The 19,836-nt window shown below is 37.7% G+C and overlaps 1 protein-coding gene across 4 annotated transcripts in view; it reads right to left on the bottom strand.

Annotated features, from left to right (window-relative positions):
• Positions 1-19,836, bottom strand: part of COL11A1 (collagen type XI alpha 1 chain) — a 220,433-nt gene that overhangs the window by 102,011 nt on the left and 98,586 nt on the right. For all 4 annotated transcript variants that reach the window (XM_081306562.1, XM_081306561.1, XM_081306564.1 and 1 more), the window contains 8 exons: positions 19,327-19,380; positions 18,753-18,797; positions 18,438-18,491; positions 17,865-17,909; positions 4,449-4,502; positions 3,254-3,298; positions 1,566-1,619; positions 1,440-1,484 (listed from right to left, as the gene is read on the bottom strand). In XM_081306562.1, the coding sequence (XP_081162688.1) occupies positions 1,440-1,484; positions 1,566-1,619; positions 3,254-3,298; positions 4,449-4,502; positions 17,865-17,909; positions 18,438-18,491; positions 18,753-18,797; positions 19,327-19,380 (396 nt within the window). The remainder of the gene's footprint in view (positions 1-1,439; positions 1,485-1,565; positions 1,620-3,253; positions 3,299-4,448; positions 4,503-17,864; positions 17,910-18,437; positions 18,492-18,752; positions 18,798-19,326; positions 19,381-19,836) is intronic.

Here is a 19,836-nt window from a genome sequence, read left to right as displayed (position 1 = left end):
AATTTAATTAAAAATTCCATTAAGATTTACATTTTAGATTTTTTTTAGGACAATCTTATTTTAGAGATTTAAGATGAGGCTGAGTTAGAGTAATCGTTCAGTTTACCCATCTATTTAGTATGGAAACTGAATCAGAATCCATCACTTTTGACTCTAAATTTACAATTTTAATTACTTTCCTCTCTATAAACTTATTTCTTCTGAAATGATATGTTACTCAAAATAACCAAAAATCTCGAGATATTTCCTACATACAAGCAATATGTCTCCTTTGTGGATTTTTCCTCCCATGTTTCTTGTTATCTATAGTTTTATTTACCTTGGTTACTTTGCAATTATCCCTCTTTCCAGCAACGTCACAAAATCCCAAGTGGAGACAACATTTTTTAAAATGGACATCCTCCAAATAATTGCAAGTTAACCCTGTCTGAACCATCACTCTTCTCTACCCCCAGCTTAGCAAGACATTGCACAGACCATCAGTGCTGACCAGGATGACCTGGCATCACCACCCAAGTCATAGAGCTCATTCAAACTGCACATTTGTCATAGAACAAAACTGACAATGTAGTGGGACCCTTTATTACATCTCAGTAGTTTGTTTTTTCTAGAAAAAAATGGATTTTAATGTGTATGAGAAATAGATCTCTCCTTGTTGCTCCTGCTGCTACCTATGGGTCTTTTCATAGTATTTTGACTTTAAAAATAAATGATTGTCCTTGGAATCAGTATTAAATGTTATATTAAGATATTATACTGCAAGACTCCATGTTGTTTTCAATTTTTTATGTAATTTAGTAGTAAGAATTAATACAATATTGATTCTAATTAATGCCATTTCCTTTACATTTCAAAATAATCTTTGACTTGGGACTCTACATTCCCAAACATTTACTTGAAAAATAAATCTGAATTTCATGTTCCTTAGCCAAAACCAACTGGTCTATATGCCATATTAGAGATGCCATATTCACATACAGTCTAACATACATCCTCTCATCTACCTCTCTCTGGTTTTAATTTAATTTACCCCTTGCTAACACTTTTCTTTGTGTGTAGAGGCATCACATGGGAAGCCTCCCCTTCTCCCAGTTGTTTTATAATACATTTTAGTTTATAAATTTGGGGATTATTAGTAGAATAAAAAGTAATAAGCAACTGTCATGCATACAACTGGATATTGCCCAAACCCTGTAGCAAACTCTGATTTACAAAGTTAAATACATGTAAGAATAAAAGGGATATAGGACCCTCTCCTTAGGCTGCAAGTTTTGTTTTGATTGGTTTTGTTTAAGAGTCCAGGATATGGTATGCAAAATTAGGCTCACATTGTCTAATATGTAAATAATTGCTCAGTATATTTGAAACACATGTTGAAGAAACATAAGTTTTATATACTATATACACAAAAATTAAAATCACCTACAATTAAATTTTACCTTTTCACCTTTAGATCCCTTGAGACCTCTGACACCATCTGCTCCCTACAGAATAAATCAGAAATATTAAATTAATAACATATTCTACATTGTAAAAAAATAATGTGAAACCAACTTAACATTTACCTTTACTCCTCGGGGACCAGGGTAGCCAATAGGACCTTGCGGACCAGGGGGACCCTAAAAAAAGATTCATTCCAATTTAAATGATACTTTGACAATGCTATGCAAATTCACATACTATAATTTTACCAAATAACCTACAAAAATATGGTATTCTTCTACTATTGATATTTGGTAAAGATTTCTTGGATAGGTTATCATTTTTTTTTCTAGAGTTAAATGTGTAAAACAAGCCATGGGATTAGCACCACCCACTTAAACTCACTATATTGCATATTCATGCTAAAAATCATATACCTCCTATGATTTGGATAAGGTTTGAGTTTTACCCAAAGGTTCATGTGCTAGAAATTTGGTTTTCTGAGTGGTAATGTTGAGAGGAGCAGAACCTTTAAGAAGAAGAATCTAGTGAGAGGTGGTTAGTTTCTTGGGAGTTATTAATGTAGTTCTGCTATTGGAAAAACTGATGTAATTCTCACAGACTCTGCTGGTTTCTGTGAGAGCAAGTGGCTATAAAATAGAAAGCCTGGACCTTGAATCTCTCTTACTTTATTTATCAACATTTGATTTCTCCATCTCATAAGCAGTATCACCATGATGTCATCTATTTTGTTAGGAAGCAGCCAAGAGGCCCTCACCAGAGACCAAATTTATGGGATCAATGGATCTTGATCCCTCAAACTGTGAGCTAAATAATATATATATATATTGTTTTAATATTTTACCCATCCTCAAGTATTTCCTACAGCAACACAAAACAGACTAATACCAGAATTGTCCAACATATTTACACAAAATAATGTAAAGAATTAGATAATAAAAACTTTTTAAACCTGAAAAAGTTCATTGTGCTCATTGTCTACTGTAGACAATTATAAATTTACCAACAAAATCAATCATTTCTAATAACATTTTGTATAAAATTATAACATTCCCATGATGAAGAATGTGATCAAAATTATGCATGTATTTCCCTTAGTTGGCTTTGCTTGTCTAGTTGTAAAGGAAACAATATATAATCTGTAATTTGCCATTTTGCAGTAATGCTGAAATTTTAATGCCATTTTAACAATAATTCAAAACTAACAACTCTAAAGAAAAATGATCCTATCCCTGCTGCTATAATCTGAACAGTACTAAGCACACTTACTTAGCTTATTGAAAAAGCTTTCATTTAGATATTTTGATAATCATTACACTTAAAATTTAATATCCTCTTGGTTAAAAGTTACCAGAAATAAATATAAAATTGGAGTTACATATGCAGTTTAATAGTATTCAGTAATTTTTGTTCAATTTAATTATTAGTATGATAATTTATTGCATTCATACTATATATGCAAACATGTATCTATTCCTGATTATGGAAATATATTTTTAAAAAGAAATAATACAGTCCATTTTATAAACATAAAAAAATTAAAAGTTATCCATCCAAGCCATGCCTGTTTATTACATCAAAAATAATTATAGAGATTTGATTTATATTAAAATGTTAGGAAATCGTGTTCAGAAATTAAAAGTATATTCATAGAAAGAGATTAAATACTTTTGATAGTTTCTAATATTCTCCTGTCCCTTTGTGAGCTCAGAAAAAAATATATATACTATAGAGTTGAACAAATCAAGGTATTTCTTTTTTTCTTGAACATAAGTTGATAGGACACTTAAACGAATACTTAATAACCTACCAAAGCACCTTTTTCTCCAGACTGGCCTTCTTTTCCAGGGTGACCCTATATATAGAAAAGATACATACCAGCAAGGTACAATATTAGCAATAGTTGATAATACTATGAAATTACTCCTTTTTGTTCAACTATTGAGTTGATATTCTATTTTTTAGAAAACGTTGAGCTTTTTTGTGCCAGTATTTGTATTTTTAAATAACATAGGAAGTGGTAGCATTTAGAAAGAAACATTAGATTATATGTATTTCATGAAATATGGAATGCTTTTAAGAAAGATTTGAAAAAGCATGTATAACAATATATTGCTCATTAACAATTTAAAACCAATCTTAATTAGAGCCTTACAGATATTTTAACCTGCCTTATATTTTGCATATCAATCAAATGATGGTATGTACATATTCATAAGCAAAGAAAAGCATGTAAATAGAAAATCTGAAAATAGAGCAAAATAATGAACATTAACACTATTAATAATCAAGTTATTCAGATTCAGTAATTAAAAATCTACAGCTACATGACAATCATACTTAATGAGAAGTAGAAGCAAGACAAAATCATATATCCTGACATTTACAAATCACAGTAAGTAGCCTGTAGAGTAAGAAATTCATAAATAATACATTTTTAAAGTAACAAGGTAGATATTGCATGTTTACATTATTTATTACTATGTTTGGAGAAATAATAAATATTGATATATTTCCAGAGAAGGAATAAATCCCAAAGGTCTGAGTATATTATCTGAGGAAAATTATGAAATGTTTTAGAGCTTCATGTTAATTTTTGGACAAAAGTTAAAAAGAAAGTGTGGATGAGTAAGTGCTTTGCAGAAAAAGAAGTGAGCACAAGGAAAGGAACAGTCACAGAAAATTTACAGAATGTCAAGGAAAAACGTGAGTGGATCTACCTTTCTGGAGCTAATGCTTCATAAGGAAGTAGAAAAGTTGGTGATTCTGGAAGGTTCTGGTCTACAGCGCCAATATGAGTTTATCTAGAGGCCACTGTGAGCTCATTAAAGATTTTGCAATTCAGAAGTGACATGATAAAATGGTGTTTTGAAAAGATCAATGTTTAATTTCTAGCTCAATTTACTTTTATTATGGACTACATATAATCATTTCTGAAACACATGTAAAATCTACTTTTGAAGATAATATACAGAAAATGTAATGACCAGGTAAATAATACTTACAGGTGGCCCGTCAGCACCAGGAAGTCCGGCTAGACCTGGTTTTCCTTGTGGTCCCTAAATCAAACAGTGAAAGGGAATACTTTATTTAAAAAAATAATGAAAAGCTCTGACTATGTACATAGCAATATACTACTAGAAATATTCTTGAGACAATGGTTTCTAATTACAAATAATAAACATTTATATAACTTTCTAACATTTTATGTGGAAAAATGGTATAAATGAAAACCAAATTTACCATATGAAAAAAATGCTAGTTATAATCATACATAATAATCTTAACTGAGTCCTTTTTAAAAATAACAAATTAGTTTATAAATGCCCCAACAAATTGGAGCTTAGAGAATAAAAGTGAAATTACAACTTAAAAATCCATTGACTTAGGACAATGACAAGATGTTAACAAATGATAATTCAAACACAGTCATGAGCCCCATAACATTTTGTTTAATAATGGACCACTTACTCAATGGAGGACCCATAAAGATTATAATGGAGTAGAAACAATCTCACCTAAGGATGTCATAGCCGTCTTAAGGTCCTAGTGCAATTCATTACTCACATATTTGTGGTAACATCAAATAAGAACACAATGCTTACAGTTGTATAAAGGTGTTGTACATTTAATTACATGCAGTACATAATTTGAGATAATAATGATTAATTATATTACTGGCTTATGTATTTGCTATATCATACTTTTATCATTATTTTAGAGTGTAATCCTTCTATATATAAAAAAATTACTTTAAAACAGTATGCTGCACCATGCTGGCGGATGTCTCACCCATATATTCACCACATCTTGATAGCAATAAGAGGCCACATCAAGTGACTCACCTATGCCATATGGTTTCATTTGACTACATGCCATGAGGTTAACATAGGAATGCAATGACCTAATGATTGATTTCTCAAACTGTATCTTGTTGTTAAGTGACATATAACTATAACTTCAGAGTATGGTGAAATGCACTAATTATAAAGAAATTTTTAGAAATATGTTAATGTGTGAAAAATATTCATAGGACATGAAGGAAAACAAATCTATTTTTATGTAAAAGTACATAACTTATTTTGCAATTAACAAACAATAAAATATTAAGTATTTGTTCAACAGATCACTCTAATTCATGTTAACCACAGAGGGTTTCAAATTTTATTTAACATGACCTTTGCTAAGTTTGAAACATGGTAAGCATCACCACTGAAGGAAGAGAAAAGTAGGCACTGAACTGAGATTATTGGCTTTTGGGTCCACCCATTAGTCAGGACTTACAACCAATTGAAAAGGCAGGGATACTTCAGCAAGCCTAAATTCTGGACAGTTTAGAGATTTCTCATTCTCAGACAGTGCTTAAAGTAAGCCTTCTGTTCATGTTGACTACAGAAAAAGCATCATTTAAATCAGTAGGAAGTAAAAAAAATGTAACTTTCAAATTAAAAAAATATAATTTGTAACTAAAATTAATTGCTTTTCTTTTAAAGGATTTAAAACTTTCAATCCCCTTCACCAATCCATAAGTCATATTCAGTCAAGTCATTTAACATTATATAATAATTATTACAAAAAACTAAATATTTAATGGCAGCATTTTGTGTATCACCTAAATTACCTTTTACTTTCAAGATACTGGTCTTTAGAACAAAATGTAACTACCAAACAGAATACAAGTTCATTAATTACTGTTATCTGGAGATGTGTTATTTGTATGATAACAACTTGGTGAACAATACTTGGTTCTTTTTTGTTGATATATATTTGATGGTAAACAAGAAATATTAAAACTCTTGTACTATAAGATGATTTTTTAATAAAAATGGAATCAATCCATCTCTTTTACAATGGAAGTTCAGTGACAGCAGAGTGCTTTGTCTGCTTTTAAACTGCTTGATATTTCCCTGGAGAAGCAGGAATAAAAATAAATAAATGTCATCTAGTTTAGATTTTAATAAAATAGTTAAAATTTATGGAGTGCATCTATGCACTGTGTTGTGCAATTTATATGCACCATCCTCTTTGTCTCAATGAACCTCATGAAATATTATTATCCGTTAATGTGTGACAAACTTGCAATCTGAATGATTCCAAGTCCATATCCATGTCTTCAAAGTCCTTTCCATTAATGGATATTTATTTGTGTCATCCTATTTTGTACTGAGCTCAAAGCAATTAACATATGAGTGATATGAATTCTGAACTCATAAATCACAGGGAATATTCAGTATACTTATTAAAAATGTCAGAAAAAATATAGCTGTCTTATCCATTTTAACTCAGTAACTTAAAGTTTGAGATATTTTGTCACAAATATAATAAAAGCTATAATAACCTAAGATGAAATATATAATACTTCTTGGATATTAAAAATATCATATTAATTAAATTATTTTAAATTACTATTAACTTATGAAACAATTAAAAATTACTACTCATTAGTGGTTTGGGAAACAAAGTTCTTGAGCCAGATCATGGTATATCATAAAGAAAGATAAAGCCAGATCATGGTATAAAGTAAAATAATATGTTTACTTTTTAATATATATGCAATACAAAAACTATGTCATGACTGAAATTTAACTAAAATTATTCCCTCATGTTCTTCAGTTCCTTTCTCCTTTTGATGGAAAAAGATTGTCATTAAATTTACAAGTTAGGATTATTTATGGAGGGGGAAGATGGCGGCGAAGGGAGTGCATCACTCCCGTGTACCGCGTCACTGTTCGGAAGAATGATGAGTTAGAACAGCTAAAAACTATCTTGTTAGGAATTTCTAGCAAAACTGGGGTGCTCCAAAACCTAGTGGAAGGATTTTCATCGCACGAGGATCAGCTACAGGGGCTCAAACACTAGCGATTTGTCCGCACGGAGGGTCACGCCGCTTATTCAGCAAATCGCCCTGTGGCTAGAATCTGTGGCACCCGCTGGGAAGCAAGAGATAGCAACACAAAGATACAGCATTGCGGATTCTGTGGGCTCCTGCCTGCTGTGCAATCATGGTACATAGTGCTGAATTCTGGGTTTGAGATGGGGGAAGGAAGCGGTCCAGTTCGGTTCTCCACTGGTCAGACCACAGAGGAAGCCAGCGGCCACCATCTTGGAGAGTTGACGTCATCATCCCTGTTTTCGACTGATCGCCACTCATTCAACCATAGAACAGGTAATTTCAGGCTGCCATTCGCCTTTGTCTCGCAGACAAATTACTCAGGCGCAGTGCTAAAGAACCCGCGGAAACTGCTTCTTGGGGCCTGCTCCTATCAGAACATACACGGAGCCCGGGGCGGCCGAATTCTGGCTCCCGGAACTGCTCTGGCCCAGGGCTAAGGAGCCCGCGGAGGCTCCTTCTTGGAGCCTGCTCCTATAAGAGCATGCACAGAGCCCAGAGCGGCCGGGTTCTAGCTCCCAGAGCTGCTCTGACCCAGGGCTGAGGAACTGGCGGAGACTACTTCTCGGTCCGGATCCTGCTGAGTGCTGTGGGGGCCAGAGGGGCAGAGCAGAGCTGCAGCCCGCGTCCGGAAGAGCCCCAGCGACCCGCCCGCGTGGTATCACTTCACCCCAACTGCGGTGGGGGCTGAGCAGAGCTGCCGCCCGAGCCCGCAAGGTAGGCAGACCACTGGCTGATCGGCGTGGTAGACACGTCACACCAACGGGCCCAGCGGCCTGCCAGCGTGGTAGACACGTCACACCAATGGGAGTAGGGGCAGAGCAGGGCTGCCGCCCGTGCCCAGAGTGGGCCTAGTGACCCGCGGGCGTGGTATCGCTTCACCCCAACTGCAGTGGGGGCCGAGCAGAGCTGCCGCCCGAGCCCGCAAGGTAGGCAGACCTGCGACCGACCAGCAGGACAGGCCCAGCGGCCTGCTGGCGTGGTAGACACGTCACACCAATTGGAGTAGGGGCAGAGCAGGGCCGCCACCCGCGCCCGGAACAGGCCTAGCGACCCGCCGGCGTGGTATCACTTCACCCCAACTACAGTAGGGGCCGAGCAGAGCTGCCGCCTGAGCCCGCAAGGTAGGCAGACCTGCAACCGACCAGCGGGACAGGCCCAGCAGCCTGCCAGTGTGGTAGACACGTCACACCAATTGGAGTAGGGGCAGAGCAGAGCCGCCGCCCGCATCCGGAACAGACCCAACGACCCGCGGGAGTGGTAGTCACGTCACCCCAATTGGAGAAGGGGCAGAGCAGAGCCACCACCCGCGCCCGCAAGGTAGGCAGACCTGCGACCGACCAGCAGGACAGGCCCAGCGGCCTGCTGGCGTGGTAGACACGTCACACCAATTGGAGTAGGGGCAGAGCAGGGCCGCCACCCGCGCCCGGAACAGGCCTAGCGACCCGCCGGCGTGGTATCACTTCACCCCAACTACAGTAGGGGCTGAGCAGAGCTGCCGCCTGAGCCCGCAAGGTAGGCAGACCTGCGACCGACCAGCGGGACAGGCCCAGCAGCCTGCCAGCGTGGTAGACACGTCACACCAATTGGAGTAGGGGCAGAGCAGAGCCGCCGCCTGCATCCGGAACAGACCCAACGACCCGCGGGAGTGGTAGTCACGTCACCCCAATTGGAGAAGGGGCAGAGCAGAGCCACCACCCGCGCCCGCAAGGTAGGCAGACCTGCGACCGACCAGCAGGACAGGCCCAGCGGCCTGCTGGCGTGGTAGACACGTCACACCAATTGGAGTAGGGGCAGAGCAGGGCCGCCACCCGCGCCCGGAACAGGCCTAGCGACCCGCCGGCGTGGTATCACTTCACCCCAACTACAGTAGGGGCCGAGCAGAGCTGCCGCCTGAGCCCGCAAGGTAGGCAGACCTGCGACCGACCAGCGGGACAGGCCCAGCAGCCTGCCAGTGTGGTAGACACGTCACACCAATTGGAGTAGGGGCAGAGCAGAGCCGCCGCCCGCATCCGGAACAGACCCAACGACCCGCGGGAGTGGTAGTCACGTCACCCCAATTGGAGAAGGGGCAGAGCAGAGCCACCACCCGCGCCCGCAAGGTAGGCAGACCTGCGACCGACCAGCAGGACAGGCCCAGCGGCCTGCTGGCGTGGTAGACACGTCACACCAATTGGAGTAGGGGCAGAGCAGGGCCGCCACCCGTGCCCGGAACAGGCCTAGCGACCCGCCAGCGTGGTATCACTTCACCCCAACTACAGTAGGGGCCGAGCAGAGCTGCCGCCTGAGCCCGCAAGGTAGGCAGACCTGCGACCGACCAGCGGGACAGGCCCAGCAGCCTGCCAGCGTGGTAGACACGTCACACCAATTGGAGTAGGGGCAGAGCAGAGCCGCCGCCCGCATCCGGAACAGACCTAACGACCCGCGGGAGTGGTAGTCACGTCACCCCAAATGGAGAAGGGGCAGAGCAGAGCCACCACCCGCGCCCGCAAGGTAGGCAGACCTGCGACCGACCGGTACAACAGGCCCAGCGGTCTGCAGGCGTGGTATACACGTCACACCAATTGGAGGAGGGGCAGAGGAGAGCCGCCGCCCGGGCGCGGGACAGGCCCAGAGGCCCGCTGGTGTGGTAGTCACATCACCCCAATTGGAGTAGGGGCAGAGCAAAGCCGCTGCCCACACCCTGAACAGGCCCAGTGGCCTGCCAGCGTGGTAGTTACGTCACACCAATTGGAGTAGGTGTAGAGCAGAGCCGCTACCCACGCCTGGAACAGGCCCAGCGACCTGCCAGAGTGGTAGACACGTCACACCAATTGGAGTAGGGGCAGAGCAGAGCCGCCTCCTGCGCCCGGAACAGGCCCAGCGACCCGCCGGCGTGGTAGACACATCACCCCAATTGGTGTAAGGGCAGAGCATAGCCGCCGCCCGTGCCTGCAAGGTAGGCAGACCTGCGACCGACCGGCAGAACAGCCGCAGGGGTCCGCGGGTGTGGTAGACACGTCACACCAACTGGAGGAGGAGCACAGCCGCTACCCGCCCTGCAAGGGAGACTTTTCAACTATACAAGAGTAATATAAATATATAGGGGGAAAATTTCAAAAATACAACAGTTTCACCCAGCAGAAAGAAACGCGAGCAATATGAAACGACAAGGAAAGAAAGGACGACAAGCAATGAAGGTCAACTCAACTTTAGAAGAGGTAATAGCTGCAGCAGATGGAATGTCAGATAAAGAATTCAGGATATACACGCTTCAGATGATCTGGAGTCTCAAGGAAGACATTAGACAGCAAAATCAGTCAATGAAAGATCACTTCGACAATGAATTACATAAACAAATCCAAGAAGCAAAAGATCAACTATACAGGGAGATACAGGTAATAAAAAACAAACAAACAGAAATCCTAGAAATGCAGGAAGCAATAAACCAACTTAAAAACTCAATTGAGAATACTACCAGCAGAGTAGAACACTTAGAAGATAGAACATCAGACAATGAAGACAAAGTATTTCAACTTGAAAAGAACATAGACAGCCCAGCAAGACTGTTAAGGAACCATGAGCAGAACATTCAAGAAATATGGGACAACATAAAGAGACCAAACTTAAGAGTCATTGGGATACAGGAAGGTATAGAGGTCCAAACCAAAGGAATGAGCAATCTATTCAATGAAATAATACGAGAAAACTTCCCAGACTTGAAGAATGAGACAGAATCCCAAATCCTAGAAGCCTACAGGACGCCGAATGTGCAAAATCATAAGAGATCCACACCTAGACACATTATAATGAAGATGCCCAGCATACAGAATAAGGAGAGAATTTTAAAAGCTACAAGAGAAAGGAAGCAGATTACATTTAGCGGTAAACCAATCAGGATAACAGCTGATCTTGCAAAACAGACTCTGAAAGCTAGAAGATCCTGGAATAACATATTTCAAACTCTGAAAGAAAATGGGTTCCAACCAAGAATCGTGTATCCAGCGAAATTAAGCTTCAGGATGGAAGATGAATTTAAAACCTTCCACGATAAACAAAAGTTAAAAGAATTTGCAGCTAGAAAACCATCTCATCAAAACATCCTTTGCAAAACATTTCAGGAAGAGGAAATGGAAAACAACAATGAAAACCAACAGTGGGAGGTAGGACAGTAAAGGGGGGAAAATAATCAAAGAGGAAAACAAACAATGTTTAGTAACATAAATAAACAAATATGGCTGGAAGAACAAACCATATCTCAATAATAACCCTAAATGTTAAAGGCTTAAACTCACCAATTAAGAGACACAGGCTAGTAGAATGGATCACAAAACAAGACCCAACAATATGCTGCCTACAGGAGATGCATTTGATAGGAAAAGGTATACATAGACTGAAGGTGAAAGGTTGGGAAAAATCATATCACTCATATGGACTTCGGAAATAAGCAGGAGTGTCCATACTCATATCAAATAAAATAGATTTCAAGCCAAATTAATCAAAAGGGATAAAGAGGGAACTACATACTGCTCAAGGGAACCATACACCAACAAGACATAACAATCATAAATATATATGCCCCAAACAATGGTGCAGCTATGTTCATCAAGCAAACTCTTCTCAAGTTCAAGAGTCTAATAGACCACCATACAATAATCATGGGAGACTTCAACACACCTCTCTCACCACTGGACAGATCTTCCAAACAAAAATTGAATAAGGAAACTATAGAACTCAATAACACAATTAATAACCTAGACTTAATTGACATATATAGAATATACCACCCAACATCAAGCAGTTACACTTTTTTTCTCATCAGCACATGGATCCTTCTCAAAAATAGATCATACATTATGTCACAGGACAACTCTTAGACAATATAAAGGAGTAGAGATAATACCATGCATCTTATCTGATCATAATGGAATGAAACTGAAAATGAATGATAAAAGAAGGAAGGAAAAATCATGCATCACTTGGAGAATGAACAATAGGTTACTGAATGATCATTGGGTTATAGAAGACATCAAGGAGGAAATTAAAAAATTCTTAGAGATAAATGAAAACACAGACACAACATATCGGAATCTATGGGACACATTGAAAGCAGTTCTAAGAGGAAAATTCATTGCTTGGAGTTCATTCCTTAAAAAAAGAAAAAACCAACAAATAAATGATCTCATACTTCATCTCAAAATCCTAGAAAAAGAAGAGCAAAATAACAGCAAAAGAAGTAGAAGGCAAGAAATAATTAAAATCAGAGCTGAAATTAATGAAATCGAAACAAAAGAAACAATTGAAAAAATTGACAAAACTAAAAGTTGGTTCTTTGAAAAAATAAATAAAATCGACAGACCCTTAGCCATGCTAACAAAGAGAAGAAGAGAGAGAACTCAAATTACTAGCATAAGGGAAGAAAAAGGCAACATCACAACAGACACTTCAGAAATACAGAAGATAATCAGAAATTATTTTGAATCCTTATACTCCAATAAAATAGAAGATAGTGAAGGCATCGATAAATTTCTTAAGTCATATGATCTGCCCAGATTGAGTCAGGAAGATATAGACAACCTAAACAGACCAATAACAATAGAGGAAATAGAAGAAACCATCAAAAAAATACCAACTAAGAAAAGCCCAGGACCGGATGGGTATACAGCAGAGTTTTACAAAACCTTTAAAGAGGAACTAATACCAATACTTTTCAAGCTATTTCAGGAAATAGAAAAAGAGGGAGAAGTTCCAAATTCATTTTACGAGGCCAACATCACCCTGATTCCTAAACCAGACAAAGACACTTCAAAGAAAGAAAACTACAGACCAATATCTCTAATGAACCTAGATGCAAAAATCCTCAATAAAATTCTGGCGAATCGGATTCAAAAACATATCAAAAAAATTGTGCATCATGATCAAGTAGGATTCATCCCTGGGTTGCAAGGCTGGTTCAATATACGGAAATCAATAAATGTTATTCACCACATCAATAGACTTAAAGATAAGAACCATATGATCATCTCGATAGATGCAGAAAAAGCATTCGACAAAGTACAGCATCCCTTTATGTTCAAAACTCTAGAAAACTAGGGATAACAGGAACATACCTCAACATGGTAAAAGCAATCTATGCTAAGCCTCAGGCTACATCATTCTGAATGGAGAAAAATTGAAGGCATTCCCTCTAAAATCTGGAACAAGACAGGGATGCCCTCTCTCACCACTTCTGTTCAACATAGTTCTCGAAACACTGGCCAGAGCAATTAGACAGACGAAAGAAATTAAAGGCATAAAAATAGGAAAAGAAGAACTTAAATTATCACTATTTGCAGATGACATAATTCTATACCTAGCAGACCCAAAAGGGTCTACAAAGAAACTATTAGAGCTAATAAATGAATTCAGCAAAGTGGCAGGATATAAAATCAACACGCATAAATCAAAGGCATTCCTGTATATCAGCGAAAAATCCTCTGAAATGGAAATGAGGAAAAACACTCCATTCACAATATCCTCAAAAAAAATAAAATACTTGGGAATCAACCTAACAAAAGAGGTGAAAGACTTATACAATGAAAACTACAGAACCCTAAAGAGAGAAGTAGAAGAAGATCTTAGAAGATGGAAAAATATACCCTGTTCATGGATAGGCAGAACTAACATCATCAAAATGGCGATATTACCAAAAGTTCTCTATAGGTTTAATGCAATGCCAATCAAAATCCCAATGGCATTTCTTGTAGAAATAGATAAAGCAATCATGAAATTCATATGGAATAATAAAAGACCCAGAATAGCAAAAACAATGCTAAGCAGGAAGTGTGAATCAGGCAGTATAGCAATACCAGACTTCAAACTATACTACAGAGCAATAGTAACAAAAACAGCATGGTACTGGTACCAAAACAGGCGGGTGGACCAATGGTACAGAATAGAGGACACAGAAACCAATCCAAAAAACTACAACTATCTTATATTTGATAAAGGGGCTAAAAGCATGCAATGGAGGAAGGATAGCATCTTCAACAAATGGTGCTGGGAAAACTGGAAATCCATATGCATCAAAATGAAACTTAATCCCTTTCTCTCGCCATGCACAAAAGGTAACTCAAAATGGATCAAGGAGCTTGATATCAAATCAGAGACACAGCATCTGATAGAAGAAAAAGTTGGCTACGATCTACATACTGTGGGGTCTGGCCCCAAATTCCTCAATAGGACACCCATAGCACAAGAGTTAATAACTAGAATCAACAAATGGGACTTACTCAAACTAAAAAGTTTTTTCTCAGCAAAAGAAACAATAAGAGAGATAAATAGGGAGCCTATGTCCTGGGAACAAATATTTACTCCTCACACTTCAGATAGAGCCCTAATATCCAGAGTATACAAAGAACTCAAAAAATTAGACAATAATATAACAAATAACCCAATCAACAGATGGGCCAAGGACCTGAACAGACAATTCTCAGAGGAGGACATACTATCAATCAACAAGCACATGAAAAAATGCTCAGCATCGCTAGCAGTCAGAGAAATGCAAATCAAAACCACCCTAAGATGCCATCTCACTCCAGTAAGATTGGCAGCCATTATGAAGTCAAACAACAACAAGTGCTGGCAAGGATGTGGGGAAAAGGGTACACTTGCTCATTGTTGGTGGGACTGCAAATTTTTGCAGCCAATTTGGAAAGCAGTATGGAGATTTCTTGGAAAGCTGGGAATTGAACCACCATTTGACCCAGCTATTCCCCTTCTCGGTCTATTTCCTAAAGACCTAAAAAGAGCATGCTACAGGGACACTGCTACATCGATGTTCATAGCAGCACAATTCACAATAGCAAGACTGTGGAACCAACCTAGATGCCCTTCAATAGATGAATGGATAAAAAAATGTGGCATCTATACACAATGGAGTATTACTCTGCATTAAAAAATGACAAAGTCATAGAATTTGGAGGGAAATGGATGGCATTAGAGCAGATTATGCTAAGTGAAGCCAGCCAATCCCTAAAAAACAAATGCCAAATGTCTTCTTTGATATAAGGAGAGTAACTAAGAACAGAGTAGGGACGAAGTGCATGAGAAGAAGATTAACATTAAACAGGGATGAGAGGTGGGAGGGGAAGCGAGAGGGAAGGGAAATTGCATGGAAATGGAAGGAGACCCTCATGGTTATACAAAATTACATACAAGTGGAAGTGAGGGGAAAGGGGAAAATAATACAAGGGGGAGAAATGAATTACAGTAGAGGGGGTAGAGAGAGAAGAGGGGAGGGGAGGGGAGGGGGGATAGTAGAGGATAGGAAAGGCAGCAGAATACAACAGACACTAGTATGGCAATATGTAAATCAATGGAAGTGTAACTTATGTGATTCTGCAATCTGTATACGGGGTAAAAATGGGAATTCATAACCCACTTGAATCAAAATGTGAAATATGATATGTCAAGAACTATGTAATGTTTTGAACAACCAACAATAAAAAATAAAAATTAAAAAATTTAAAAAAAAAATTTACAAGTTAGATATGTTCAGAACAGAGAGAGTAGCGGCATATAGTTAAGATAGCTCTCGTCTTAATACTAAAAAATGCAGTGAAAAATCTTGTATTTTATCTTGTATTTGGCTCAACAAAGGGAGTTCAGATATGGTAATGTTTCTTAAAAGCAAAAGCCTTTTAATAATTCAGGTTATACATGACAAAATTATGGTTAAAAAATTAATAGGTGCATGCATCAAGTACAATCTATAACAAATATAATGTTTATTACAATGAGGTAATATAAACGTTAAGAGTGGCCTGAATTACAATTGTCAATCTAAAGTAAAGGTTTAAAATCACCTTCAGAATCTAAAGTTTTGAATTCATAGGACATTTTTTCAATAACATTCCTATACTATAACCATATTGAAAAAAATCTACAGAGAAAACTACTTCAATACTGCAACCATATAGAAAACAATCTACAGAAAAAAATACTTCAATGAACAATTAAATTTGATGTATGTTAATTTTTGAAACTCAGTAAGGTAAGTAAATCAATTACAGTATAATCCAGAGATTTGAGTAGATATTTTAACAGAGAAGTTACAGAAAAACAGCCAATAAGCATATAACAATATGCTTAACACCACTATTGATTAAGGGAATACATATTAACCCACAATGAAATACTATGTAACACTAACAAGAATGACCAAAACTAAGAAGAGAGATAATATAAGTATTGGCGAGATGTGGAGGAACTCTTATCCATATATTATCCATATATATTTTAGTGGAAACTACACCAAAAAAATGGTGCAACTACTTTGGAAAGTAGTTTAGAAGCTTCCTAAAATGTTAAACATAAATTTACCAGGTAACTAGAACTCCTAGGTACCTACCAAAAAGAAATGAAAACATGCCTATGCAGACACTTGCACGCAAAGAGCCACATAATACCATTTTATGGATAAAAGCTAAAAGGCATAAGCTACCCATATGATCAACAACTACTGAATAAGAAAGCAGAACATAGGAATATAATACTGTGTGGCAATAAAAAGGATCAAAATACTGATATGTGCCAGTATATGAATAAACATCAAAACCATATACCAAATAACAGAAGTTAGACATACAGGTCATATACTATATTAACCATATGTTTAAATCCATATATCATATTCATACACATATTTTATTAATGTGGAATCTTCAGAAAAAACAAATCTATACACAGTAAAGTAGTTGTCTAGTTGTTGGTATGGATATGGATTGCAAATTGACACAAGGAATCTTTCTAGAGTTGTATAAATATTCTAATATTAGCTTGTAGCACTGCTATATAAATTAATTTAAAATCATTTACTATACACCTGAAACAAGTGAATTTTATGGTATATAAATAATACCTCAACAAAGGTTTTATTTTTTTAATTGGTATGTTCATAGAAATACACAACATATGAGGAATAAAAAATTCTCATATCTAGCTAACTATTGTGCTATAACTATGGTGAACAGAATAGAGTACTCAGGGAATCTTGTAGAAAAGATCATGGGAATATCAGACATCTCTTTAATTAAAGACTAATTTTTGTTTTGATCCAGTCATTGAGTTATTAACAAGGACATCATTTGCCAGTTATACAAGAAAAATAGTGGCAGCAACAGGTTCACAATTTTCCTTAATCAGATTATATTACAAACCCTTTGTTGCAAACAAAACCAATCACATTTTTCAAGTAATGAGGCAAAAAAAAAGAGGATCAACATAAATAGAAAACATTCATTCATGGTAGTAGGTTTCTGACATTAATAGAGCTGAGAGTGTCACATTTGGAAGCTGTCTAAATGGTAGCTAGGCAAAATTTTGTCATTCACAGTTTAAAGATGAATGAATTCTATCCACACTGTATTCTCATGATTTAATTTCAGATTAATTCCTTATGTTCTGTGCTGTAAGGATATCTTATCAGGAACAAAAGGCCAGCCTTACAGCTGCCTAAGGCTGTTAACACAAATTGTTCATCAGAGATTACTAGAATAACAAAGTAACTTACTTTTTCACCCGGAGGACCAATTGGACCTTGTGGACCAGGAAGACCCTATTTCAAAAGAATTTATTTCATGTTAGGAATCACATCACAAGAACATATTATTAAAATAGTAAATTATTAGCTCTCCAATGCACATGAAATGAGTTGAGAATCAGTGTGTATCTACATAAAGATATGTGTGTGTGTGTGTGTGTGTGTGTGTGTGTGTGTGTGTGTGTGGACACAGACACATTCTCTGCATTCTCTGGAGAGTTTGAGAACATTATGAGGAGTTTTACACAAGCTACTCTTTTTGCAAAGAGACTGTAAAGTGATCCTATTCAGAACTCTCCTGCAAGTGTGGCTATTGATCCTGGCATTCTGTGAATGCTGAATGACTCATTTTTCTCTTGGAAGAAAAGGGCCTGTGCAAGTTTGTTTAAATTTTTTTAAAAAAGGAAAAATAAGAATTATTTTCTAGTATTCACATTTTAAAGTTTTAGCCTTACATAGAAAGTTTTGAAGGTGTCTATTTCCTTGTGAAAAGAGACTATTTTACCCCATTGTCTTAAAGGAACTATAACGGCATAGACTCACTTGAGGTCCTGGATTCCCTTGCTGACCTGGAGGTCCAGGCTCCCCTTGGGGACCCTGTAATAGGAAAATACAAAGTCCTTAATAAGGCATTTTTTTTGCAAGACAATGCTTTGGAGGGGTTTTTTGCCTCAGCTTGAAAAGTAGCCCACAAGTCAGTTTGCCCTTAAGATCATCTGCAAAATAGTGAAACTACTACTGATAGTAGTAGTTAAAATATTTAACACAATGGTGTAATAAATGTTTATTTTAAATTTAGCAGCAAAATTCCTTAATGCCCAGATTCCAGAGATGAGTTTATTGATATTTGCTACATACCATGTTCCCTTTTGGTCCCGGGGGTCCATCTACACCTGCAATACCCTTCAATAAAGAAAAAAAAACATATATATCTTCAGAGTTGTTTAAAAAAATCTCAGTGCTAAAACAGAAATTCAAAAAGGCTACTATAATAACATGACACATGCTAACCAACGGTGACAAAGATTCTTTTTAGAATTAAATAAAAGTAGGTACTTAAGAATTAGTGAAAATGAGGCTGGGCCTACTGTCTTCCATCCATGTCCACCTTCGAGATAATCTAGCATAATTTTCTATTGTGTGCTCATGAGTTATCACAAAATCCATAAGACTGATAAGTTAAATGAAAAACGGAGGGAAGGGAATGACCCCAATAGGCAATATATATTATTATATATATTATATATATATAAAATATATATTATTATATAATATATAACAATATATAACATGTTTTAATATATTAAAACAGAATATAAAAGGTAGCTAACTCTTGATTGATTAAGAAGAGATCTTACACCCTCCCAATTTTAAAGAGTTTATCAACAAGCTTTCTCTAGGAAATGCAGAATGTTTTTCAGGCAGTACATACAGGCTGCCCTGGAGGTCCTGGAGTTCCCCTTGGTCCCAGCAAACCTCGTGGGCCCTAAGGAGAGAAGAAAAGAAAACATGTGCTCATGAGAGATGCCCTCAGAATAGGCCTCTTCCCTTGAAAAAATTCCAATATAATATTTAGAGTAAAAATATTTGCACATCTTCTCTAAATACACTGAAAGTGATATTTAACTACTATTGTTATATAATGTAAGTATCAAGTTTTTATACTGACCTAAAAGCCAGAAACTATAACAGTGAATCTTTAGTACAGAAACTGTATGCATTCAATTATAAAAATTTACATAAGAATCACTTAGGGAATCTTTAAACGAAACAAATAATTTAATACTTTTATAAGGCACTTTTGTATCATTTTTGGATGTGAATGGCCACTCTGAATCTTATTATGCATCAGATAAACTAAAAATAACAGTGCCCCGATTCTCATTTACTTCACTTAGGTAAGAGAACATTCATTCAAAGGAACAAATAGGGGGCTAAGGGT

The sequence above is a fragment of the Spermophilus citellus genome (genome assembly GCF_964194105.1).
Source record: "Spermophilus citellus genome assembly, chromosome: 9".
Lineage (NCBI taxonomy): Eukaryota > Metazoa > Chordata > Mammalia > Rodentia > Sciuridae > Spermophilus > Spermophilus citellus.
The sequence above is the reverse complement of the archived record's forward strand: the minus strand, read 5'-3'. Positions and strand labels throughout refer to the sequence as shown.